Raw genomic sequence first — 21284 nt, 5'->3', positions numbered from 1 at the left:
CAAAGTCTATCGTTCAAGGCCGAATCAGTGTCAAAAGTGCGTGACCCATAAAAACAGCCGCACCCGTAGCGTTTCAGCGGTTTCCCCCATTACATGGCCTGTATGTGCTAAAGTAGGTGTAAAAGAGTGAAGCTCAATACAAACACAGAAAATGTACACAAACAAATGTGACTTTACGATGCGGGCTGACTGAAGGACACTCAATGGTTGCCGTGTTCGCTCCAAGGCACCCTAAAGTTGCACAATCCTCATTTAAGCCTGCCAGTGCCACAAACGTCTGAATTGAGTCGAATTATATTATTAAATTGTGTTTACAAGATTTTAACGATAAAATAAATTAGAATGGTCTGGCTGGGCTACTTAACTGATACTATAAGGGGCAGAACGCACACAACAAAATGTACAATTATTTTTAATTTGTACACTTAACTGAGACATAACCTTCTCAGCCCTTTTCAATAGCGGTTGGTAAAAAAAATAATGAACAATCATTTAATTTCTCAATTTTAATGACAATTCTAAACTAACCCATATGAATCACTTCGTTTTGCTGCCGTCGTGTGGACAAGAACGGTACTGCAACTCCAATGGTAGAACAGTATATCGAGCCAAACCACTGATTTTTCCATCCATTATCTGAACCGCTTATCCTCACGCTGGAGCCTATACATCCCGGATTCGATCTCACGAAATCTGCACTGCACTGGGAGGCAGACGTGATAACCAGTAATCCATGTTGCCTCACTCATTTTTTCTTATTAAAAACACACACATATACATATATATATATATATACATATATACATATATATATATATATATATATATATATATATATATATATATATATAAACGTTATGAACCACTAGCTAGAGGAAGTACATTTAATTATTCTGCCTGTCACTTGTATCGATTGTTGAACAAATTTACTTTATGCAGGAAAATTGAGTGAAATTGAAGAAAAGCATAGCCTGCTGTTCATTAACATGTTGCAATGCTCCAACTGAGTCCTAAAATGAAAACAGAACAGCAGTAGAAGCCACACAAATAATACAGCACTTTAATCCCAGTCACTGACATTCATCTCAACAACTTTTATTAAGTCTTTACAAATAAAGTAACAAATTTCATTGTGTTTTAATATGAAGCTTGAACACTCGCTACTTAGTGCAAAACATACCGTTAAAGGCTGCTGATGACTCCCATGTGTTTATTTTTCACATCCAACCTTTTTTTTTGTCAAATAGAGAGAAAAAAAAAACACGGAGTTAGGTGCTGCTACACACAATAAAACAGCAGATAAAACAAGTGAGGATTTTTTTTTTTTTTTTTTTTTAAATCAGCATAAGAACATCAGAGATTGGGAATCTAAAGTTTGTGTTCTCGACACTACGCATGAGACAGCTAAGGAAAAGAAAATGACCACTTTTACTGGTGAGGAAAAAAAAAGTGAGTCTTGCGATGGCACACAAACAGAATCTGCCCCCTAAATTTGAGCTAAATGCTAATATGACACTGTGATAAAGTCACCCCACTTTAATGCAGGACCATTCACAATACTAACCAGCTTTTCACAGTAAAAGTCCTGCAGTACAACTTCACAGTAAAGTCCACTTGTTGCTCTTGAAAACTGCATCTGTGGCAATGAAGTTATCAAATATATTAATAATGAAAATTGCATTGTTGACGAAAAAGCAGGGTTGGGAATCTTTTTCTTTTATTTTACCTCTGTGACAAAATAGGATCAAAATGGTCTTTTTTTTTTTTTTTTTTGTGGTTTACGGGGACCGACAGTTTAGAAAAAAACCCAAAAGTAAACACACCGGGTTTTTGTTACATAAAAATGACAATAGTAAAATAAAAAATAAAATAAAAAATTTGCACTATTAATTTCACATAACCTTTTTTCGAGACAGGAAGTAAAATTGTAGTTATGCAAGTGTGCACACCCACTTAAAACAGATGTGGAGGAAAGCAAAAATAGCATTAGCAGAGGGGAAAAGAAAGTAAAAAAACAGCCAACTAGAATACCTGAAATTTGTTTGGGGTGAACCAAAGGCACTTTAAATGGTGGCAGGTTAGTGCTGTCTTCCATTTAACATAACATTAACATGTTTGAATGTGATGGGTTGACTGAACACAGCCACGTCTATATTAGAAGAGGGTTGCACACTTGTGTAACTACAATTTTTCTTCTTCTTTTTTTTTTTAATTTTTACAACCCTGCTTGAAAAGATTGTGGAAAAAAATGTTCAATTGAGTTTTAGACAAAGAACAGGGGTGTGTAGACTTTTCATAGCCACTTACGTTCCCCAATTTTGCGTTCATTCATGCGGAATTTTAAGGACTTCTCAGCTAACGCCAACATAAACTCATGTGGCCTTATTTGAACATATGGAAGTGAGCAATGGTGCGTCACAGCATGGAGGTAAGTCACAATAAACAACCAAAACAAAAGCATGGCCTTCTTCAGAAAAAAAAAAAAAAAAAATACAGTCCTCATCTTGAACGTTACCGTCCTCCCAAAACTCGGACAAACAGCGGCACTCTCGTGTGGTCCTCGTGCACTCTCCAGTGTTTGGGGAAAAGTGAAGCAAGGCACTAGAAAGCAAATTCAAACGGTTGTTGCTTTGTACATTCACATTCAACTAACAGGGAAAAACGGGAGAGCTAAAGTGTCGTAAATAAGTACTGTGGAACTTAGGGGGGAAAAAAAAGTAGCTAGCATTTCTTATTTGAATGAAAAATATTTGGAGGTCAAATGGTGGCTGAATTGTTGGTTAAGGCATTTTTTGTGTGAGTTGAGAAAACGGACGCCCACCCAGCCAGCCTCCAAATTGCTACGACTCCTAACAAACAATAATCACAGTGTTGTTTTTACACATCACACAAAAATGTGTGCGTTTAACAGCCCCCACACACGAGCCTTTCTTGTATTTTCTTTTAAATAGAATAACTATAAACAACATTCATGTGGCGAAATCATCATCATCAAACAAAAAAAAAAAGGCCAAAGATGAGGCATGTGTGCGCAAAATAAAAGGAAACTGAAAGGAATCTTGACATAAAAAATAGAAACTACACAAAAATGTTGTTCTGAAGGTCACTTTTTTTTTGTCCGCCTTATTTCTCATTTTATTGCTTTGACGCAGGAGTTGGGCTACCAATTGTGTTCCTATTTGCATCCTTGTGAACGCTAAGAGTGACTCTTCTTCTTTTTCGTATTCACACATTGCACATGTTAGCTAGAAGAGCTACAAGCAAAGACGATTGAGCAAAATGGAGGTGCTCTTCAATGTTGTCGCGCTCTCCCATCGCTCACCCACAAAGTGCACCCGCTCAAAACCTTCTTTGGCCAACTTCCTCGGAGCCGACGAGCGCCCCCCGTTGAGCCCTACGTGGTCCTCATGTTGGGTCCTCCCGGGTTGCTGAGCGACTTGTGCATGAATGCGTGCAGGGGCCCCTGACCGCCCGTCGAGGCGGCGTAAGGGCCGAGCGGCTGGGAGGCGCTGACGAGCAGGGGTCCGGCGCGCGGCGCCGGGAGGCCGTGGGCAGGTCCGGACCACGGCGCGGCGTAGGCGGGGGCAGGCACGTACGGGATGAAGTGCGGCGGTGGGTGAGGGTGAGGGTGGGGCGGCGTCGGGGAGGTAGAGGGCTGGCACAGCGAGCCCTTGCGGGAGGCCAGAGAGGTAGTCGTCGGGTTGGAGGTGGCGGCACTGCTGCTCGGGTACAGCTGGCTCGGGGCGGAGAATTTCCGGCCCAGGTTGGCGGACTGGATCACCTAGACAACCAAGATCATTGAAACAATTTATGGATCAAAACAGCAGCCCAATCAATTATAAATCCTTACATATGGCTGTCATAAGATGGCGGCAAAACACTACTTTACTATTGGAGAGGTCTGCTTCATCCTCGAAAGGAAGACACCCAACCACAAAAAAAAAAAAAAAAAAAAAAAAAATTGTGTTGTGTTTTTTAAAAGAAACCAAGCACTCTAGAATAGTGTACTTTATAACAATTATTTTATTTTATTTAATTAATTAATAGAGGTTTCATTGGACTAAAATAAAGACTAAAATGTTCAGCTTTATGGTCAACTAAAAATGGACTAAATAAAAATGGGATGAGGTTGACTAACTATGATAAAAACGAAAAAGCATGATTGAAACTGGACTAAAACAGACTAAATTTAAAAATGACTGATAAAATTACCAATATATTATATATATATATATATATATACACATGGTAAATTTTTCTAAATGTACCATTTTTTCTATATTTTGTTTAAAAACAAAATAGAATGTGTTACATGAAAAAATGCTGTAATTATTTCCCCAAATATTTTAGAGCTGTAATTTTAATACTTTGATATTTTTACTCATACCGGCCCATGCCTATTTCTAAAGTTTCTCAGTGTTTCTGTGAAAGCTGCTCCTTGCTCTGCAGCGCGTGCACATTTAGACCAGGCATGCCGCTTGGTTGGGAAACCAGAAGAGCTGCGAGCAAAAATGTGTTCTTTTTTGCCAACCAGCATAATAAACACATCATTTAGGTATACTGTTATAATAAAAAAATGCAAGTAAATGAATAAAATATTGGGATATGTATCGCCTTGAAGATCCTGTATCGCAATACGTATCGTATTGTGACCTCTGTATCGTCATGCGTATCGTGTATCGTGAGGTAGTTGGCAATAACCAGCCATTTATTTATTTATAGTATTTAATATTTATATTAGCTACTGTATATCAAATACTCATTGCTTTAATGGTTGTAATACTGCAACAACAATTCTATTTACTCACACGTCTAGTGTACTTTGCATCGTGTTAACATTTAGCTAGCTGACAATTCTAAAGGTAAAGATGCTGTAAAGTCGTTTTAAGTACACAACATACAATTTTGTGTTATTTTTGTGTAATTCAATGTTTGACAGTGCATTACAACATATAAACAACTTTATTACTCTATTATTCTCTGTCAAGCAAATATAATAGATAATGAAATGTTTTAGCATCTGAAAATGGGGTGCAGGTTCAACTATTGATGTTGCAAATTATAACCATTTTTAGGGGTATGTCAATTACAGTTTTTCACATTGTGCGTGATGTGTTTTGGTGCTACCTCGTAGCTGTGCCCTTGCGCTGGTGCCTGCAGCAGCTGTTTGGTGCTCTTCTTTCCCTGGGAATCAAAACAAAACCATCGCTTAGGATACTTAAATGCATCCTAGCACGATTCTATGATTTGTTGGGAAATGGAGAGAAAAAAAAAACCTGTGAGAGGTCTCTGGCCCAGTTGTCCACCAGTTTATGGAGATCGTCTGTAAACGTCCCTTTGCGCTGGTGAGGGGCCGACGTGGTGAGACACTGCGAGCCCCCTTGGCTCTGAGACAGGGGGCCAGAGCCGCTCACTGCGTTGGTGCTGTTGGTCCCTGGAACAAAAGGCGAGAGAGTGAGACGTCACAATGGTACGCAATGGCAAATAAGTGTGACTTGTTAGTTGGGCTGAACGATTTTTTAAAAATAATCTAATTGTGATGTTGTTTCTCTCAATAGTGTGATTGCAATTTAAAGTGCTACATTTTTTTTTTTCAAGGCCCTCCTCGCATATCTTTCTTTTTTCTTTTAAAAGTAAAGCAAAAAATTAATCTGTATACAATAAAAATAAAAAAATAAAAAATTATGATACATATAGCATATACAGTGGAACCTCTAGTTACGAACGTCTCTTCATACGAAATTTTCGAGTTACGAAACGCCTCAACGGGAAAATATTGCCTCTTGTTACGAAAGAAATTTCTAGATACGAAGGTAAAAATACATTACCGAACGCAAAATACTTTCGGCTATGGCTATTTCCTACCATAGGTACCTATGAGCGTAAATACTAGATCGGTTTTTGTGCATCGTTCTGGCATCCCATTGGCTAAGAGGAACCTTTACCATAGGTATCTATGAGCCTAGATACTAGATCGGTGTCTATACAGCGTCCTCATCATTCATCCCGCGGCCCATGAAGTGTTCCGATAGTTTTTCGTAAATTTATGAACTAACGGCCAACGAATTTGTGCAAAAATTCAAACAATTGGTGATTGATGAAGGCACAGTAAGTTTTTAATTACGACGAGATGGGCCTTTTTTGGGGGGGGGGGGGAAAGATGCCTCGCCATACCGGAAGTTTCCATGACGTTTCAGAATTTGTTTAAAAGAATCGGCCAGAAAAAGTGTTCCCCGGTCAGGTGTTTGCTCACTAAGATGATGTTTGCCTTGGACATTTACGAAGCATTGTTTAAAAACAAAAACAAAAAAAACATTCTTGGATCAGTTCTTTGCAAAACACCTGGCAGAAAAAAACACTTCTGAGAGAGAACATGAACCAAAGAGGGCAAAAAACGATGGGGACAGCAGTTAAAAAGGTAAATGACCATAATTTTTATTCTTTACTCTATTCTTTGTTTTTTACATTACGCAGAACTCTCATTTATTGTGCAATAATCTAATTGTAACATGTATTTGTTACATGTTTTGATGCATTTTTATGCTTTATAAAACATTTATGTCTGAATTTTGGGAGGCTCGGAACGGATTAGGGCATTTACATGGAAAATGCGTCTCTACTTACAAAATTTTCTACTTAAGAACTTTCTTCCGGAACCAATTAATTTCGTAAGTAGAGGTACCACTGTAGGTTAGTATTTATACTCAAATAAATGCAAATGAAATAATATGAAAGTTAATTTAACTACTTTAATTCAAGTTCACTTACTAAACACGTCTTCACAATATTCTACCAAACAAGTGTGGCATAAACATATTTTGAACATGCGTTTAAAAAATATAAAAAAAAAAAAAAAAAAAAATCATATTACAACTATAATGTAAACAAATCTGTGGCTTTCTCACTTCAACGTTTCATGTTTCACGGAAAAAAAAGTTGTTACATGTAAACATTTGGACTGCACCTCTTAAGCACTGAGCTTATCTAGAAATACATAATTATATCTTCAAAAAAAGCCTACGACTGACAGTCAAGAACACCCCACCCAATAATAATAAAAAAAAAAAAAAAAAAAAAAAAACCACACACAAAAAAACTTGCATTAAACCAAACTGCCAAACTGCCAAACTGCTGATTTGAATTCAATTAATTGTTCAGCCCTACTTAGGAATGCATTTGTTTTGTTTTCATTACAGGCACATTAACACAGCTTAATGAAAATAAACAATGCAACACGGACAACAGATGCGATGGGTAATGTATTTCAAAGTGTAAGAGGGTGAGGATTATGAAAGAAGACCTCATATATGTGTTCAGGTTAACTTGCAGGTGCATGCGTATGCAATTCAAGCACTTTGTCATGCTAACCACCAGTTTTGATGGTCACACTGAAATAACTGAATGAAAAGAAACACTGAGGATGGATGGAAAGCAGAAGGGAAAAGCAAAAAAAGAAGAGCGATAGTTACTACAGAGCTGGTTGCAGGGGCAGACTTTTTTCACCATCTTCCCTGCATGGCACCCAGAAAGCAAGAATGGGAGGATTGGGAGAAAGTGGACAGTTAAAACCCAGCAACACGTCCAGATATAAACCTCAAGCCGACACCGCTCAGTGAGATCAATGAAAATCATTTTGCTGACACCGTGACGTATTTTCAGCATTCACTGAAATGAATGATCCTGAGACCTCGCCACAGCTCATCAACTAAACATTGGATTGACGTTTATCAAAAGTAGCAGACTTATATAGGAGGAGATAAATCCAATTAGTTACTGGTTGTGAGCAAAGTTCTCCATTTTTGGATTTTGATGGAGAGAATGGAGGAGGTGTGAGGGAGAGGAGACGGTTTACACTGTGGAGAGTTCAGAAGCACTCACAGTGTTAAATTCACCACGGAAAAATTACGATATAACAGAGAATAACTCTTATTGAAAAAGGTAATAGTCAAGAAAATTCAATGAACTCTTTGACCGCCAAAAATGTTTAATAACGATTAGTAAATCACGATGTATGCCGCCATAAACGTTAAATGACGTCAACTTTTTTGTTTTTTTAAATCAATGCAACATAACGTCTAAGTGCAGCGCTGCCTGGTCAATGGATTGTGAAACCAAATACCACTCACTAACTATGGCCAGCAGATGGCAGCATTGTATCTCGGTGCTGCCGGTGTATGGAATTATAATGAAACAAATCTGATTAAATCTAATGAAATAGAACCTTTTCAAGGATGACACAAATGATCAAAGCTTTTGTCACATTAAACCTAATTCACAGAACGTCACTAATAAAAAAAATTAGTGCTGTCAAATGATTAAAATTTTTAATCTGATTAATCACACTTTTTAATTTTGATTAATCACGATTAATAAGCTAAATTACTTGCGTATTTGCGTAATATAAAATAAATACAAAATACCGTAATATTTTGACATTAATACATTTTATTATCTTATTATCTATTGATTAAATGCATGTACGCAATTGCATGCATGCGTGTATTGCTCAAAACTTAACAGCATCATATCACTTGGGTGCAATTCAGCAATTATTAATTAAATGTAAATTACTTTTGTTTCATCTAAAGTCCCGTCGGGGTGTTTTTGAAAGCGAAATTTACCACCGAGCACACCAACTGGAGTCACCCCGCTCATTTTGGAACAACAGGCGTAGGAAAAGCCGTGCATTGACCTAATCACTGACCTGCACAGCCTTCAATGTAACCATCCGCGGTTACGTTCAAGGCTCAAGTGCGGTCAAAAAAATAATAATAGTGCGATTAATATGCGTTAATACGTGATTAATGCGACAATTTTCTGTGATTAATTAATCTATTAACGCTTTAACTTTGACGGCCCTAAAAAAAATATTAGTGTCAAAGTCACTTTTGTGGAGAAAATGTATCTTCACAAAAAGCTCATCTTCTCATCTCTCCAATTTTCGCTCAATGTCACTTAAATTACCTATTTTCAAACGGTGATTAGTAAAGAACGGAATGTATTAAAAGAACACAATATTCTGTTTGCCTTGAAAGATGAGTTAAAATGTTCAAAATTGGCTGGCATGTGGGCGTTGCTTTTTTGATAATGTGTGGCAGTAAAAGAGTTAATCTGCTAATTTAATGTCCAAAAAATTTTAGTGTAGTTTCACAATTGACATCATATGGCGATTTTCTGCTCATAAGGACGTTCGAATTTGATGGTTGTACAAGAATGGAAAAAAAGAGCAGAGTACGACGGGTAGAAAGGCAAAGAAATGAAAGCGTTACACACAAAGAGCCAAGCAGGGCGTACTCAGAAAGCGCGTCCTCCTGCCGCCAGGCTTGAAGGCCAAACGCTCGGAACCCCTGCTGAACTTTACGCAGCCTGAGTGAGATGAAGGGGCAGGGGGTGGTGAAGAGGAGGAGAAGATGGGAGGGGATAGAAAAAGAGTGCAACAAAAAGAGAGATGGGACACAGAAGACATTCAGTTATCACAGAGCGAGAAGAACTACAGGAAAGGAAAGGTGAGCAGTGTGTTGAAGTGAGTCACGACACACGAGCATGCCTTCGTTTGTTTGCCAACACGATGGGGACGGCAGACTGGCCCTGCATTTTCTCGAGCCTACCTGGGGTGGGAGCACACAAGCTGGGCACTGAGAGCGCCGCCGAGCTGGTGTAGGCCGAACACAGGATATCGCTGGAAGGAGTGGCCTTGAGGGGCCGCTCACTGCTGCAGTCGCCGCCGCTGCCTTCCGGATTCGGATCTGCAAATCCTCTCGCCGCTAACTGAGCCAGCTGGCCGGGAAACAACGCCGGAGTGCTCTGGGCTGACAGAGTGCCGCTGCCTGGAAACAGCAGGGGGCAGCGACGAGGCAGGGCGAGCGGCAAGGGAGAGAGTGCGCGCACACAGACAGCAAGCATCCAAAACACACACACACACACACACACGCAGACGCACGGGGAAAACAGACAGGGAAGGCAGTCAGAAATGTTCAAGCTTGGAGACTGCGGCAGCACCCATCCCCACGCGCACGTGGAACCAAGCAGACACACGTAAACACATACAGTATAGAACGTTAAATGCTTGCACTGACTAAATACACTGGTGAAAATACAGTGGATATCGAAAGTCTTCACACCCGCGTTCAAATGCCTGTTTTTTATTATCTAAGAAAAATGAGAGCAAGATCATGTCACATTTCCAACACACCCGTCACCATTTGAAGTATATCTATTTGTTTTCAAATCTCTCATTGGTCTTGCCCCACCTTATCTCGCCGAGCTCTTGCACCCCTACACACCTGCCCGATGCCTCAGGTCAGCAGACCAGACTCAATTGGAGGTACTGAGGGCTAAGCGGAGGCTTAGAGGAGATCGAGCCTTTGCTGTTGCCGGTCTCTCCCTTTGGAACGACCTTCCACTAAATATTAGGCAATCCCCCCTCGTTATCCTCTTTCAAAACACGTCTTAAAACACATCTGTATTCTTTGGCTTTGGGCGCACCATGAGACTTGTTCTTGGTGTTTTGTGGTGTGTATGAGTTTGATGTTTAGTCTACTTATTTATCTCTTTATTCACTACTTCTTATTTATTTACTGATGTAAAATGTATATACTTGTAAAAAAAAAAAAAAAAAAAAAAACGCACTTCAAAATGTTTGCTTTGTTCTTGTTTACTGCAAGACTGATGTTTATGTTTATGTACAGCACTTTGTATACAGCAATGCCTGTTCTTAAAGCGCTTTATAAATAAAGTTGAGTTGAGTAATTGACCCAAAATAAAGTTTTAGTCGGCCTTTCCTGACTTTTTTTTTTTTTTGCTTTCTAGCAGAAGGCTTTGTGCACATGACATAATTCCCTCTGCCTTGCCAAATTTGGACCATAACAGATTTTGGGAGACTTTGTCATGGTCTGACAAAACCAAGGTTGCCAAGATAGAATATATTGTGCTATTGCAATATTAAAACTGCCACAATATATTCGTTGTCGTCATGTCACGGTATTAAAAGCAGTACATCTGTTAAAAGTCAGGTTGATTTCCATTTGTGCAGTTCTAGCACCCTCTAGTGGCTATTTTTTTTTTCCGTACAGTTTAATTTTCACAAGGCATGTTTTGGCCCTTCTATGTTTAAAATCCATGCTAATGGTCAGATGAAGGGGAACGTAATATGCTTGTGAACAGAGTAAATATGTGGAGGAATTCAATGTGTGCTTGCAATAGCAAATAAGTGCCTCAATATTAAGTGTTATTAGAAATTGTAGGTTGTTTATATGCATGGCAGTAATGTACAAATGCACAATATTGTGCTTGTTTTTTTTTTTATGAGCTATTTTTTACAGTATTGTGACCTTTTTTGGATTCGTTAACGTCCCCACAATATTGTGATAATTGTCGTATCGTGACCTTCGTATCGTGATAATATTGTATCGTGATGTCTACATCCGTAGTTATTTGTATGTCATATGTGTGTTGACATTTTATATCCACTGTGTGTCCTCTGAGTGAGTGTTTAATAGCAAAGAAGCCCACCTGGCTGAAGTGGACTCTTGCTACCGTGTGAGGAGCTGGTTCTGGACGATTTGGTGGATTTGCTCTTGGTGGGTCGCCTCCGCCTGCCGGCCAAAGCGATGACCGGTGGGAGGACCGCGGCCGGAGGAACCTGTGCCATGGGCAAACATGTCATTTCGTCTACTGTAAAAGCTCAATTTTGACACGTTTACACAATTACCTTTCCCAGCCTGGTGAACAGACCGTCAATTTCTTCCTTCTGACGCGAGTGGAGGGCCTGAATCTCACTTATGTGTCTGGTGGAATGAAAACAACAAAAACAAGATGAGTCAGGTGACCGTAAGTCTCCACAGGAAGCATGTGGTCCTCCGCCTCACTTTTCTCGAAGTCGGTTGATCTCCCGCTTGAAGTCCTCATCCTCGAATTCCGAGTCATTGTCACTGCTGATGTAGGAGTTGTTGAAGGAGTTGTTGCTGTTTAGACTGAGCAGGGAAGCTTTGTGGGCAGCATCTGGACTCGGGATGCGGCCAGGCGCGGCAGGTCCGTTGGCCGCCTCAGCAGCGGGTGGTGGACTCGGCCCAGGCTCGGTGCTCTGCTCTTGGGCCCGACTGACAGAGAACCTGCCTACTCTGGCTTCTGCCTTAGTGGTGACCTGTATTAAAACACAAACAGATTAAATATTCTAATCTAAATAGATAAAAGTAATCATGAATTTTCTACCTGGAAGAGTCCGATGGTGGTGGTGGGTTTTGGCGAGTGGCACGGGGAGGCGAGAGGGGAAGGGCGTTGGGACCCACCCAGCATTTCTCTTGGGAGCCCATCCACCACATCTCCCCGTGCTCCTTCCACTCTTAGCAAGGAGCCCTTGTGCAGCGTGTTCTCCGGGCTGGAGAGACTGGAGGACGACGACAATGAGCAAGTGGTGGAGGTGGATGAAGAAGAAGAAGTGGCGGAGGAGGATTCTGTGTGGGCCGGACATTGCTTAGGAGATTCTTCAGTGGCCAGTGACACCTTCGCAATGTCGGGACAGGAATATTAAAAAAATAAGAGCGAGTAAGCAGGAGGTGGGATAGACTCTTTCTTTGAGGTGTTCAAACCTGAAATCTCCCAAGTTTAATTCCACTTTGAGGAGCAGCAGCTGGGGAGGCATCTTCCTCCGGAGTTACGGGAGCTGAAAGGTCACCAACAGTTAAAATAAAATACGAGTCACAAAAGAACTACAAAGTGCAAGTTACTATACATACTTGCTTGTCCCACCAGAGGAACTGCACCCTGGGAAGCCTGAAGTAAACACGGAGGACACAAATTATTAGAAGTGTATCTATAAAATGTGTGTGATTGGTTGTGTACCTGTGTGGGTGCGCCAATTGGGACATTCTCGGGGCTCAAGGCCCGTCTCAGCTGAGCATCCAGGTCCTCCAGAGGCTGCTGGGACTGCAGAGAGACAAGAAATAATGTCATTTTTGCTCGGTACACGACTATGTTGTATCCCATAAAGTATAATGTAATAGAAGTATATTTTCTTATTAACATTACACACATTTGGTTTTGTTTTTTTTGTTTGTTTGTTTGTTTTTTGTTTGTTTTTTTTGGGGGGGGGCTGAAATTTCCATTCAATTCAATTGGGTAAGATCATTTTAAACTCGAGATAGATAATTATACACACGCGGAAGCACATCTAAGCACACTAAGTTACAGATAAATCAAATTTTCTTCAGTTACACGTCATAAATCATTCAGACCGCAGCAAAATTTAACTGCAGTCGAGATCATTTTAATCCAAGAGGACATGTTTCGCCCACGGGGGTTTTGCAAGAGGCAGCAAGTGAATGTCAGTGACTCCCACATTTTTATTGTGCATGCTTCTTGTGGTAAAATGGAGTATTTTTAGAAGGCAGTGGCCCTCGCACAGACAAGAAAACAGTCTGGGAAATAAAAGTGCATCCATTGCGTCTCAGATAATCTGTCAGTGAGTGCCTCTCTTTTGCTCTATATCTGTCAATTTAAATGATCTGAATGTTCTTCCCTGACTCAATGACTCACTTGGCATCCTCCACTCAGACATAAAACATTCAATGTTAATAAAAGCAATAAGACATTATGGAGATGTATGGTACTCTTAACTAGCAGCAAAAACAACAACACCTGAGTGAGACATGGTCCAGGGAGGGACGGCGGGATTTCTGACGAAGGAGAACTGGCCTAATCCCCAAGTGGAAAGTGGGAGAGATGAAATTTGTAGAGGAAAAAAAAAAAAGTCAGTGAATTTGCATGCAAGAAGATTTGTGAGGAGAGGAAATGTGTTAATAGATGATGAGCTTTTCCTTTACCTACAATGCTATTCAGATTCAATAATAACTTCAGATCTTTTACAATGCAGTGGTGCTTTAAGATATGCGTCACCCAACAAGATAGTAGCTGATTTTTTGCCTTGACTTGTGAGCAAAAAATTCAGCAGTGGCAGTGAACTTAAATCAAATAACTTCAAAACCAGTAGCAATTAGGCAGCTAGCAAAGAATTCTTAAAAAACAAACAAAACAAAAAAAAAGATTTCAAGCCATTACTGCCACTCCCAACTTTACTGTCAGACTAATCATAAAACAAAGAGAGTCAAACATTGTGCATTAAAAATAACCAAGTTTAACTTAATGCTAACATACAATGAAAAATGCCAGCGTGGCTAACGAATAGCACTGTAACTAATAGCATTGTAATTAATAGCAATAGTTACGGTATTTGAACTCAAAAGTAGCGTATTTCCCATTAATGTATGTTTTTATGAATCACGGTATTACAGAGTGGCATTGTTACTTAAAAAAATGTAATGAATTTAAGTCATTTCCATTGTAATGTGGAAAGATGATTTGAGATACTATTCTTGTTTTGGGGTACAAACATGGACAGGGAAGATTGAAACTCACATCTCAAGGCACCACTGTCAAATTTTAATATGCATTTGAATGCACTGCAAAGGCACTCACCGGTACCCTGGATAAGGGAGTTTTAGATGGAGTCGTCTGGCCAAAGGTAGTAGCAGAGTTTACTGAAGGAAATAACAAAATTACATCAATGATTAAGAAATTTAAGGACAGCCTTTTAAAAGACAGACCAGCAGTTGCAGGAGTGGAGACAGGTGTGCTGGGGCCCAGCACGGGGGTGGGTGAGCCCAGCGCCAGGGTAGTGGGGGGCTGAGGAGGATTGGCTGTCTGGCTGGAGCTGATAGAAGCGGTTGAAGTGCCCAGCGGGGAGGAGGTCCCCCCCATTGAGGCTCCGGAGGTAGCGTCGGCTGGGAGTAGGTCCCCCTGGGACACCACCCCTCCCCCGAGGTCCATGAAGAGCGAGCGCAGCTTCTTCTCTAGAGCTTGGATGTCGTCTGGTTTGCTTTGGCACTCAATGGAGGCGTCACACCTGGGGAGGAATATCACCAAATTCCATAAGCAATTGACTTTCCGGTTGGTGGAGCGTCATTAAAACTCACCTTTTGTCACATTCCGCACAATGAGTGTGCGTCTGCCCGGGCTGGACGGCTACCTGCGGTTGCGAGTGCACCAGGGTGGTTTGGACTAAAGAAACACTGGAGGAGGAAGATGGCGAAGTGGGCACAGCGGTTGCGGGGACGCCACAGGATGTGACGGACAAAGTTGATGAGGTGGGAGAGAGCGAGCGATGGTCGAGTGGCACGTCGCTGGCTGGGAGAGTGGAGGATGGCGAAGTTGCCAGGGAGGTGGAAGGGGATGTGAGCATCGTCGCAAGGATGCTGGAACCACTGGTGAGAGCTAAGGTGGACGGGACGGAAGCAGGAATGGACTGCGAGTGATTCGCCACAGCAGAAGAAGAAGAGAAGGAAGAAGTGGGAGACACATCTGAGACGTCCTGGTTTGAGCTAGACAGAGTGGCACCACCGACTGAAGCCTCTGCCGCAGGAGAGGATGTCTGTGATGGGTCAGAGGTCACGGGAGGATGGGTGGCGTGCATCGAGGCTGGGGCGGTGCTTGGTCCTGGATCCAACTGTTTTTTGTTCTGTCGCAACTCTGAGAAGGCTTGCTGTAAGCTGACAGCGCCGGACGATTTTGACAACCCCAAACCTTGAGTCGAAACTGACAAAAAACAAAAAAACAAAAGCATTCACAACCAATTAAATATGAGATAGGGCTGGATGGAAAGTAACTGATTCCACAATCAAATTGATGTAAGAGGGGGTCAAAGAAAATGCTCACCTGTTTCGATGGAAGGTGCAGGGGAAGGTAAGGGAGAGGAAGGAAGGCTCAGTTCCTTGAGTCTGGCCTCGGGCACTGGGCTGACGATGAACTTGCGGCCTGCTGAATGGACCACTTGTCCTGTTGCGCTGGGTGGCGTGTCTAAATAAGCAAATCGGTTGTTTATTTTGCTCAAGGTGGTTTGTGCATCTCAAAGTAAAAAAAATTAGCTCAAAGCTCCATTTAACAATAATTAATGATGATCACCTGGCATGGGGACTGATATAGCAGGATTCTGCTGTGTCATGTCACCGGTCATCTGGAATCCAATTGAACGCTATTAAATGTTAACGATTAAACGGCGTGATCATGCACCACTGTTGGACTCACCTGGCCGCTAGAGTCCCTCTCCAGGCCTTTTTCATCGGCGTTCTCGATCACCTCTCGGACCTGCTCGATGAATGACTCCCTCTCGCTCTCCAGAATGAACTCGCTCTGGACCTGGAGACCACGGCAGTGGCTTTAAAGTCCTCGCACAGAGATGTTAAAAAGCATACATCATACCATGATCTGGGCAATCTCCTCCGGGTTGTCTCCATCCAAGTCAAACCTGAAGGTGACCATCTTCCTGTTGTGCGTCTCCAGCTGACACTCCGCTACTCTGTCTCCGCGGTTGGATATCTTCACATCGACACAAATACATAAAGATACTGGCACAAGGAACGCCTCGGCTGCATTTTGCTTCTCCAGTTACATTAAGGACGTTGAGTTTGGCCTTGGAGAACTTTTCGTGCCGTGACCGGCTTCGCACAGAACGTCTCTGGTGTCGCTTGGCCGAGCGGCCCTCGTGGCGGCCTCCCGCTCCACCCTCATTGCCATCACTATGCCCCGAAGCCTCAGAGTAGCCGCTGAAATGGTTGGAGAAAAGACAAAGAAAAAAAGGACTAAACGATAGTGTGACGAGGGTTACAGAAGCGTGTAAAATATCTGGTATGTTTCCAGAAACCCGTGCATCTCACGGCGATTTAAGTGTGGTCAAAAGAATGTGTTCATTATTACCTCTCTATGGATGCTTGTGTTAGGGGTGCCTGCAGCTGGATGTGGGACAGGTCCGAGGGCTGAGACACAGACTGAAATGCAAACAGAGTCAAAATACACAAACATACATAATACAAATTATTTTAGGAGAATTCGGAGATATTTACAGCTACATTGATTAAGGTTTGGGTTCTACTCGGAACCCCAGGGATTAAGGACATTTTCACCTTGGGATGACCAGTACCTGGGGAGGGGCTTCTGTGGCAGTATCGGACGGGGCGGGGACTACACTGATGATGGGCACCATGGTGGTCAATGGCTGCGATACGGGCGCGGAGAGAAGGGAAACAGGAAGTGGCAGAGGGAAGGGAGGGGAGGCCGCTGACGGCGCGGTGATGGGAGGGGGCGGCGAAGGAGGAGGAGGAGGAGCGAGGCTCGCTGGGATTGCAGTACAGGTGGGCTCAGGGACACCGGGCTGAGGTGAGGAGGCGGAGGAGCCGGTAAACGGTGGAGGAAGAGACAGAAAAGGAAAGGTAAGTCAGGAAGGGGATGGACTGAGGGAAAATGGAGGAAAAGGGAGGAACACACACACACACACACGCAGAGAACCACTGAGGTTACCTGAACCAGTGCTCGCTGACTTTGGTATAGAAAAAAAATGTGTTCGATACTGGGAGACGGGCTGAGGTCACATGACTGAGCACACACACGAGAAAGTGAGAGACAAACCCGATAGGGTGGCATGCAGACGAACGCAGAGAAAAAAAAAAAAAAGCAGAGAGACGCGAAACTGAGGTGACGCATACATGACGTCATTCAAGTCAATGAATATGTGGTATCGGTAGCACATATGCGTACCTGTGCTGAGGCCTGCAGCAAGGAAACATGTGTCGGGCTTTGAATTGATGATGCGACAGACTGGCTGGATGAACACACCTGTAGAGAGAAATTCAAACAGTTTGCAAGGCTTTGCAGCATTAAAAAAAAACAAAAAAAAACGTAAAGGAGTTTTGTTTTTCTTACCTGCTGGGGGGTCCCTTGAGCGGTCGACTGGGAGGCCGCTGGGCCTAACTGTGGGGAACCTGGGTCAGGCTGGGCGGTTGAAACCTGAGCCTGCTATGTCGAAATGTTGCGAAATTAGAGAGGAAAAAAAAAAAACAGGAAGTAATCAGAATGTGCTTCCTGATGGGAAAATGCATGAGTGCAAACGCAAGGAACTTCTACTGGTCAATGTTTCCTTCTTGTGTATGCACACATGCACACACACATATCGCCCGGATACAACAAGTATAAAACACACACTACGCTACGTGGAAGGCTTGTAACGTTCACTATACTGTACTGGTGTTAGGCTCGTGAGGCGGGGTTTTGTTCTCATGCAGGTTATAAATTAATAGCTATAATAATAAATGCATGTTACAGCATCACAGAAGTAAAAACAAGCACTATTTCATTTTCTTACCCTTCTCCCTAAAACAAATTTGTTTGGAAAAGTCCCAGAAAAAACATCAAACCCCATTATAATTGGGCCTACCAGAACAAAATGAACCCTTAGAAAGCTGCATACAACATTATACTTGTCAAAACTGGAGCTTAAACAAGTATAGTTGCCATACAACAGCTAAACTGACAAATAGAAGGACAGGATATGTGATGACAGAAAATGAAAACAATGACAATTATGACACTGGTCCTATCAGCTTTCTAAGGGTTTGACGAGTTGCAGCTGTAACCTTTGAACCCTGCAAAAGATGGTAATAACAAACAGAGAAAGCAAAAAATAAAATAAACTGAATCGAAGCAGTGCAACATAAAGCTACAAAAAAAAAATACACATAAATTAATATCCACACATTGCAATATTGGATCTAAGCCTCCAAGGTTTCGTTGTATGTTTTGGTGTGTTTGTCCGCACAAATCAACAAAGTCTTGCAGCTTTCTGGCCTTTGACCAATACAATATGCCGTTAAATTTCCCTTAATGTATATTATGAATCGGTGAAGCAATGGTATTCAGGCAAAAGACTTTGGATTTGCACACACATAATATTCAAGTATACCATATGTATGGTATACTTGCACAAACACACGTTGTCTTCATATACGGACATATACGAACATACAGACAAAATACTACTTACGTTGCATTAAAAAAACAAAAAAACAAAAGGAGGCTTAGACTGTTTACAAAGCTGGTACAACAGGGCAAGTCTCAAGCAAACTTGAATGCCCCAACAACCAGTAATTATTTTTGAAGTACATTGTCAAGGAATCAATACAGTATGGGAGACATTCATAAACGACATCTGAGACTTGCTCTGTAGTCTCCAAGCGACTGGAGGGGGTTAAATTCACAACCTTACTAAATGCTTAAGGGTGTTGGGTTTTTGAGGGTACCAGTACAACAGAAAGTGTCCATGGGTCGAATCACCTTATCACTCATTTGCATTATAATTTTCATTATTTTGAAATGTTGACAGATATAATAGTGTTGCCGGTGTACAGGTACTGAAAAAAATACTGCAGTAACTCACCGTCAAAAATGATACTATACAAAATTTAACAATGTGACATAACTAACTTATAAAAATCAATCCATCTCAAACAACAATACTGCAATAATGTCATTGGACCCACGGCTTTAGACTTGTAGAACACTGAAAATGTGAACTCAGTACCAGTATGGAGTTATTGGCCTGCATGGCCAGCAATGACTCATTGTACGTCATGTCGGGCCAAGAGGGAACGGCCCCTCCATGTCGGGCCCACGCACTCGGATCGAGTGACTCCTGTTGGGCTGCCGGCGCGCCCAGGTCAGGGGCCGGGGTGGGAGGGAGAAAAGTCTGCATGGAGGGTGGATGCGCCTGGCTTTCTGTTGTATCGCAGAATACGGCGGAAGATGACTGCGGGATGGACCGAGCGGCCGAGGACTCAAAATGGTGTGACGAGGGAGGAGGGGACTGGAACTCTCCTGCATCGGAGGATGGGAGAGAGTCGCTGGATGGTTCTGGGCTTCTATCTTTAGTGCTCAGTCCAGCGTGATGGAAGAGGAGACTTCCTGGTGGTAAAGGCAGCTCAGGACTGATGTACGAACACATCTCCTCTGTCACCGGCTGGAGTCGAAGGTATGAACCCGAGCCACACGACCCCGTTGGGGTGTTTTCCTCCAGCGGGAGATCCATGGAGCTCCTCCGGGCTCGGTACAGCCTGGATGCCAGGAGGCTGGGGTCGCTCGCAGCAGCCACAGCGGCTAAATGGTAGTCGAAAACACTACCCGTAGGCGGCGGTGCATCAGCCATGACTGGCGGCGCTGACATCGGGTAGGTGGAAGGTGACGTGTGGTGTTGCGTGTCAGAGGATGAACAAGAAACAGGGAAACCAGCCGGTTGACTCATGGAAGGCGCCGGCGGAGGGATCATACTGTGCGTGCTCAGTCTTTGCATGACGTGAGGGTGTAAAAAGCCCGGCTGAGGACCGGAATCATAGGCCAAAGTGGCGGCTGTGGCCGCCGCTTGCCTCTGCTGCTGGTGGAAGGTCAAAAGGCCGAGCTGGTGCGCGGTCATCGGGTAGCCGCTGTACGCCATGGCTTCATAATGGTCCAGTAAGGCTGCTTGATTTAAACTCAGTCTCCTCACCACTTCCTCGTGCTCCGCCCTCATGTCCTTGTAGCCGTAGTACGTCGCCTCCGATTGTCCCGGGAGGTGCAGATGCTCCCCGACGCCAAGTCTCTGAGCAGCCGTGGCGAAACCAGGATTGACCATAAAGAGAGGGGGCGCGTCCACTCCCTCCATGCCGGCGAAGGGGTGCAAACTGCTCCCATATCGGGGGTACGCCGGTTGAAAGTGGCGCGTGTGAGCCTCGAGAATAGATGTGCTCTTGCGCCGCTGCGTGTTATAGGCCTTGGGGGGGCCGGTGGGAGGAGGCGAGAAGGAAATGGGGCGCTCAGGGATGGAAGGGAAGAAAATAGTCGGGGGGTCTGGCAGTGTCGGGAGAATGCCGCTCCCCCCTACTCCTCCTTTGCTTGCTCCTCCACTGCAGGGGTGCGCCATTGAATGCTGCTGTGACAATGAGATACAGCTCGTTTAAGGAAGGACAGAAAGACAATACGAAGAGCATTGTCTCTGAATAACATATCTCTGAGAAGCAAAATGATGTGGTTAGGATAGAAGAAAATATTCCAAAGGAAAAAATAAAAAGTAAAAACAGGTAAGAAACAGGGTCAAATGGTATTAAATAAAGAGGTGAGTAAAACAGGAAGGAAGGAAGCTGGAAGGTGAAATAGGGGAGCAGCACAATAACTTGAATTGCAGCATAAAATTATGATGCACAAAATTCTTTACATGTTACTCAATTATGGTATTACTGTTTTTATAAAGTACAATATTATACAGTACTTTTTTTTGCCTTGTAAAAAAAAAAAAAAATTTTTTTTTTTAGGGTGAACTGCTCGAATATTTCTATTAATTTCAAAAGGGAAAGATGACACAGAATTAATTAAGCTTTTATCTCAAGGCACAAGTGTTTCACCTTTAAAAAAATAAGACATTCTAGGGACCTCTA

General features: G+C 42.6%; 1 protein-coding gene across 12 annotated transcripts in view; it reads right to left on the bottom strand.

The window, feature by feature from the left end:
- Nucleotides 1–1079: 1079 nt before the first annotated feature.
- wnk1b (WNK lysine deficient protein kinase 1b) overlaps nt 1080–21284 on the bottom strand; it is a 68133-nt gene continuing 47928 nt past the window's right edge. The window contains exons 12-38 of one of the 12 annotated variants that reach the window (XM_077499035.1): nt 19403–20782; nt 17749–17841; nt 17584–17661; nt 17347–17421; nt 16747–16817; nt 16442–16595; nt 16252–16368; nt 16078–16188; nt 15955–16006; nt 15709–15849; nt 14970–15588; nt 14601–14899; nt 14473–14534; nt 13636–13692; nt 12841–12924; nt 12735–12771; nt 12588–12661; nt 12211–12501; nt 11868–12142; nt 11711–11786; nt 11512–11641; nt 9609–9827; nt 9274–9366; nt 7470–7511; nt 5277–5434; nt 5128–5184; nt 1080–3781 (exon numbers count right to left, since the gene is read on the bottom strand). In XM_077499035.1, coding sequence (XP_077355161.1) covers nt 3395–3781; nt 5128–5184; nt 5277–5434; nt 7470–7511; nt 9274–9366; nt 9609–9827; nt 11512–11641; nt 11711–11786; nt 11868–12142; nt 12211–12501; nt 12588–12661; nt 12735–12771; nt 12841–12924; nt 13636–13692; nt 14473–14534; nt 14601–14899; nt 14970–15588; nt 15709–15849; nt 15955–16006; nt 16078–16188; nt 16252–16368; nt 16442–16595; nt 16747–16817; nt 17347–17421; nt 17584–17661; nt 17749–17841; nt 19403–20782 — 5232 coding nt within the window. In that variant the 3' untranslated portion in view covers nt 1080–3394. Of the gene's footprint in view, nt 3782–5127; nt 5185–5276; nt 5435–7469; nt 7512–9273; nt 9367–9608; nt 9988–11511; nt 11642–11710; nt 11787–11867; nt 12143–12210; nt 12502–12587; nt 12662–12734; nt 12772–12840; nt 12925–13635; nt 13693–14472; nt 14535–14600; nt 14900–14969; nt 15589–15708; nt 15850–15954; nt 16007–16077; nt 16189–16251; nt 16369–16441; nt 16596–16746; nt 16818–16969; nt 17201–17346; nt 17422–17583; nt 17662–17748; nt 17842–19402; nt 20783–21284 lie in introns of those variants that run through there. The other 11 variants (XM_077499027.1, XM_077499030.1, XM_077499029.1 and 8 more) reach the window with 11 other exon arrangements.

Source organism: Festucalex cinctus, chromosome 16 (assembly GCF_051991245.1).
Source record: "Festucalex cinctus isolate MCC-2025b chromosome 16, RoL_Fcin_1.0, whole genome shotgun sequence".
Taxonomy (NCBI): Eukaryota; Metazoa; Chordata; class Actinopteri; order Syngnathiformes; family Syngnathidae; genus Festucalex; species Festucalex cinctus.
This window is presented reverse-complemented; position numbering and strand designations above follow the sequence as displayed.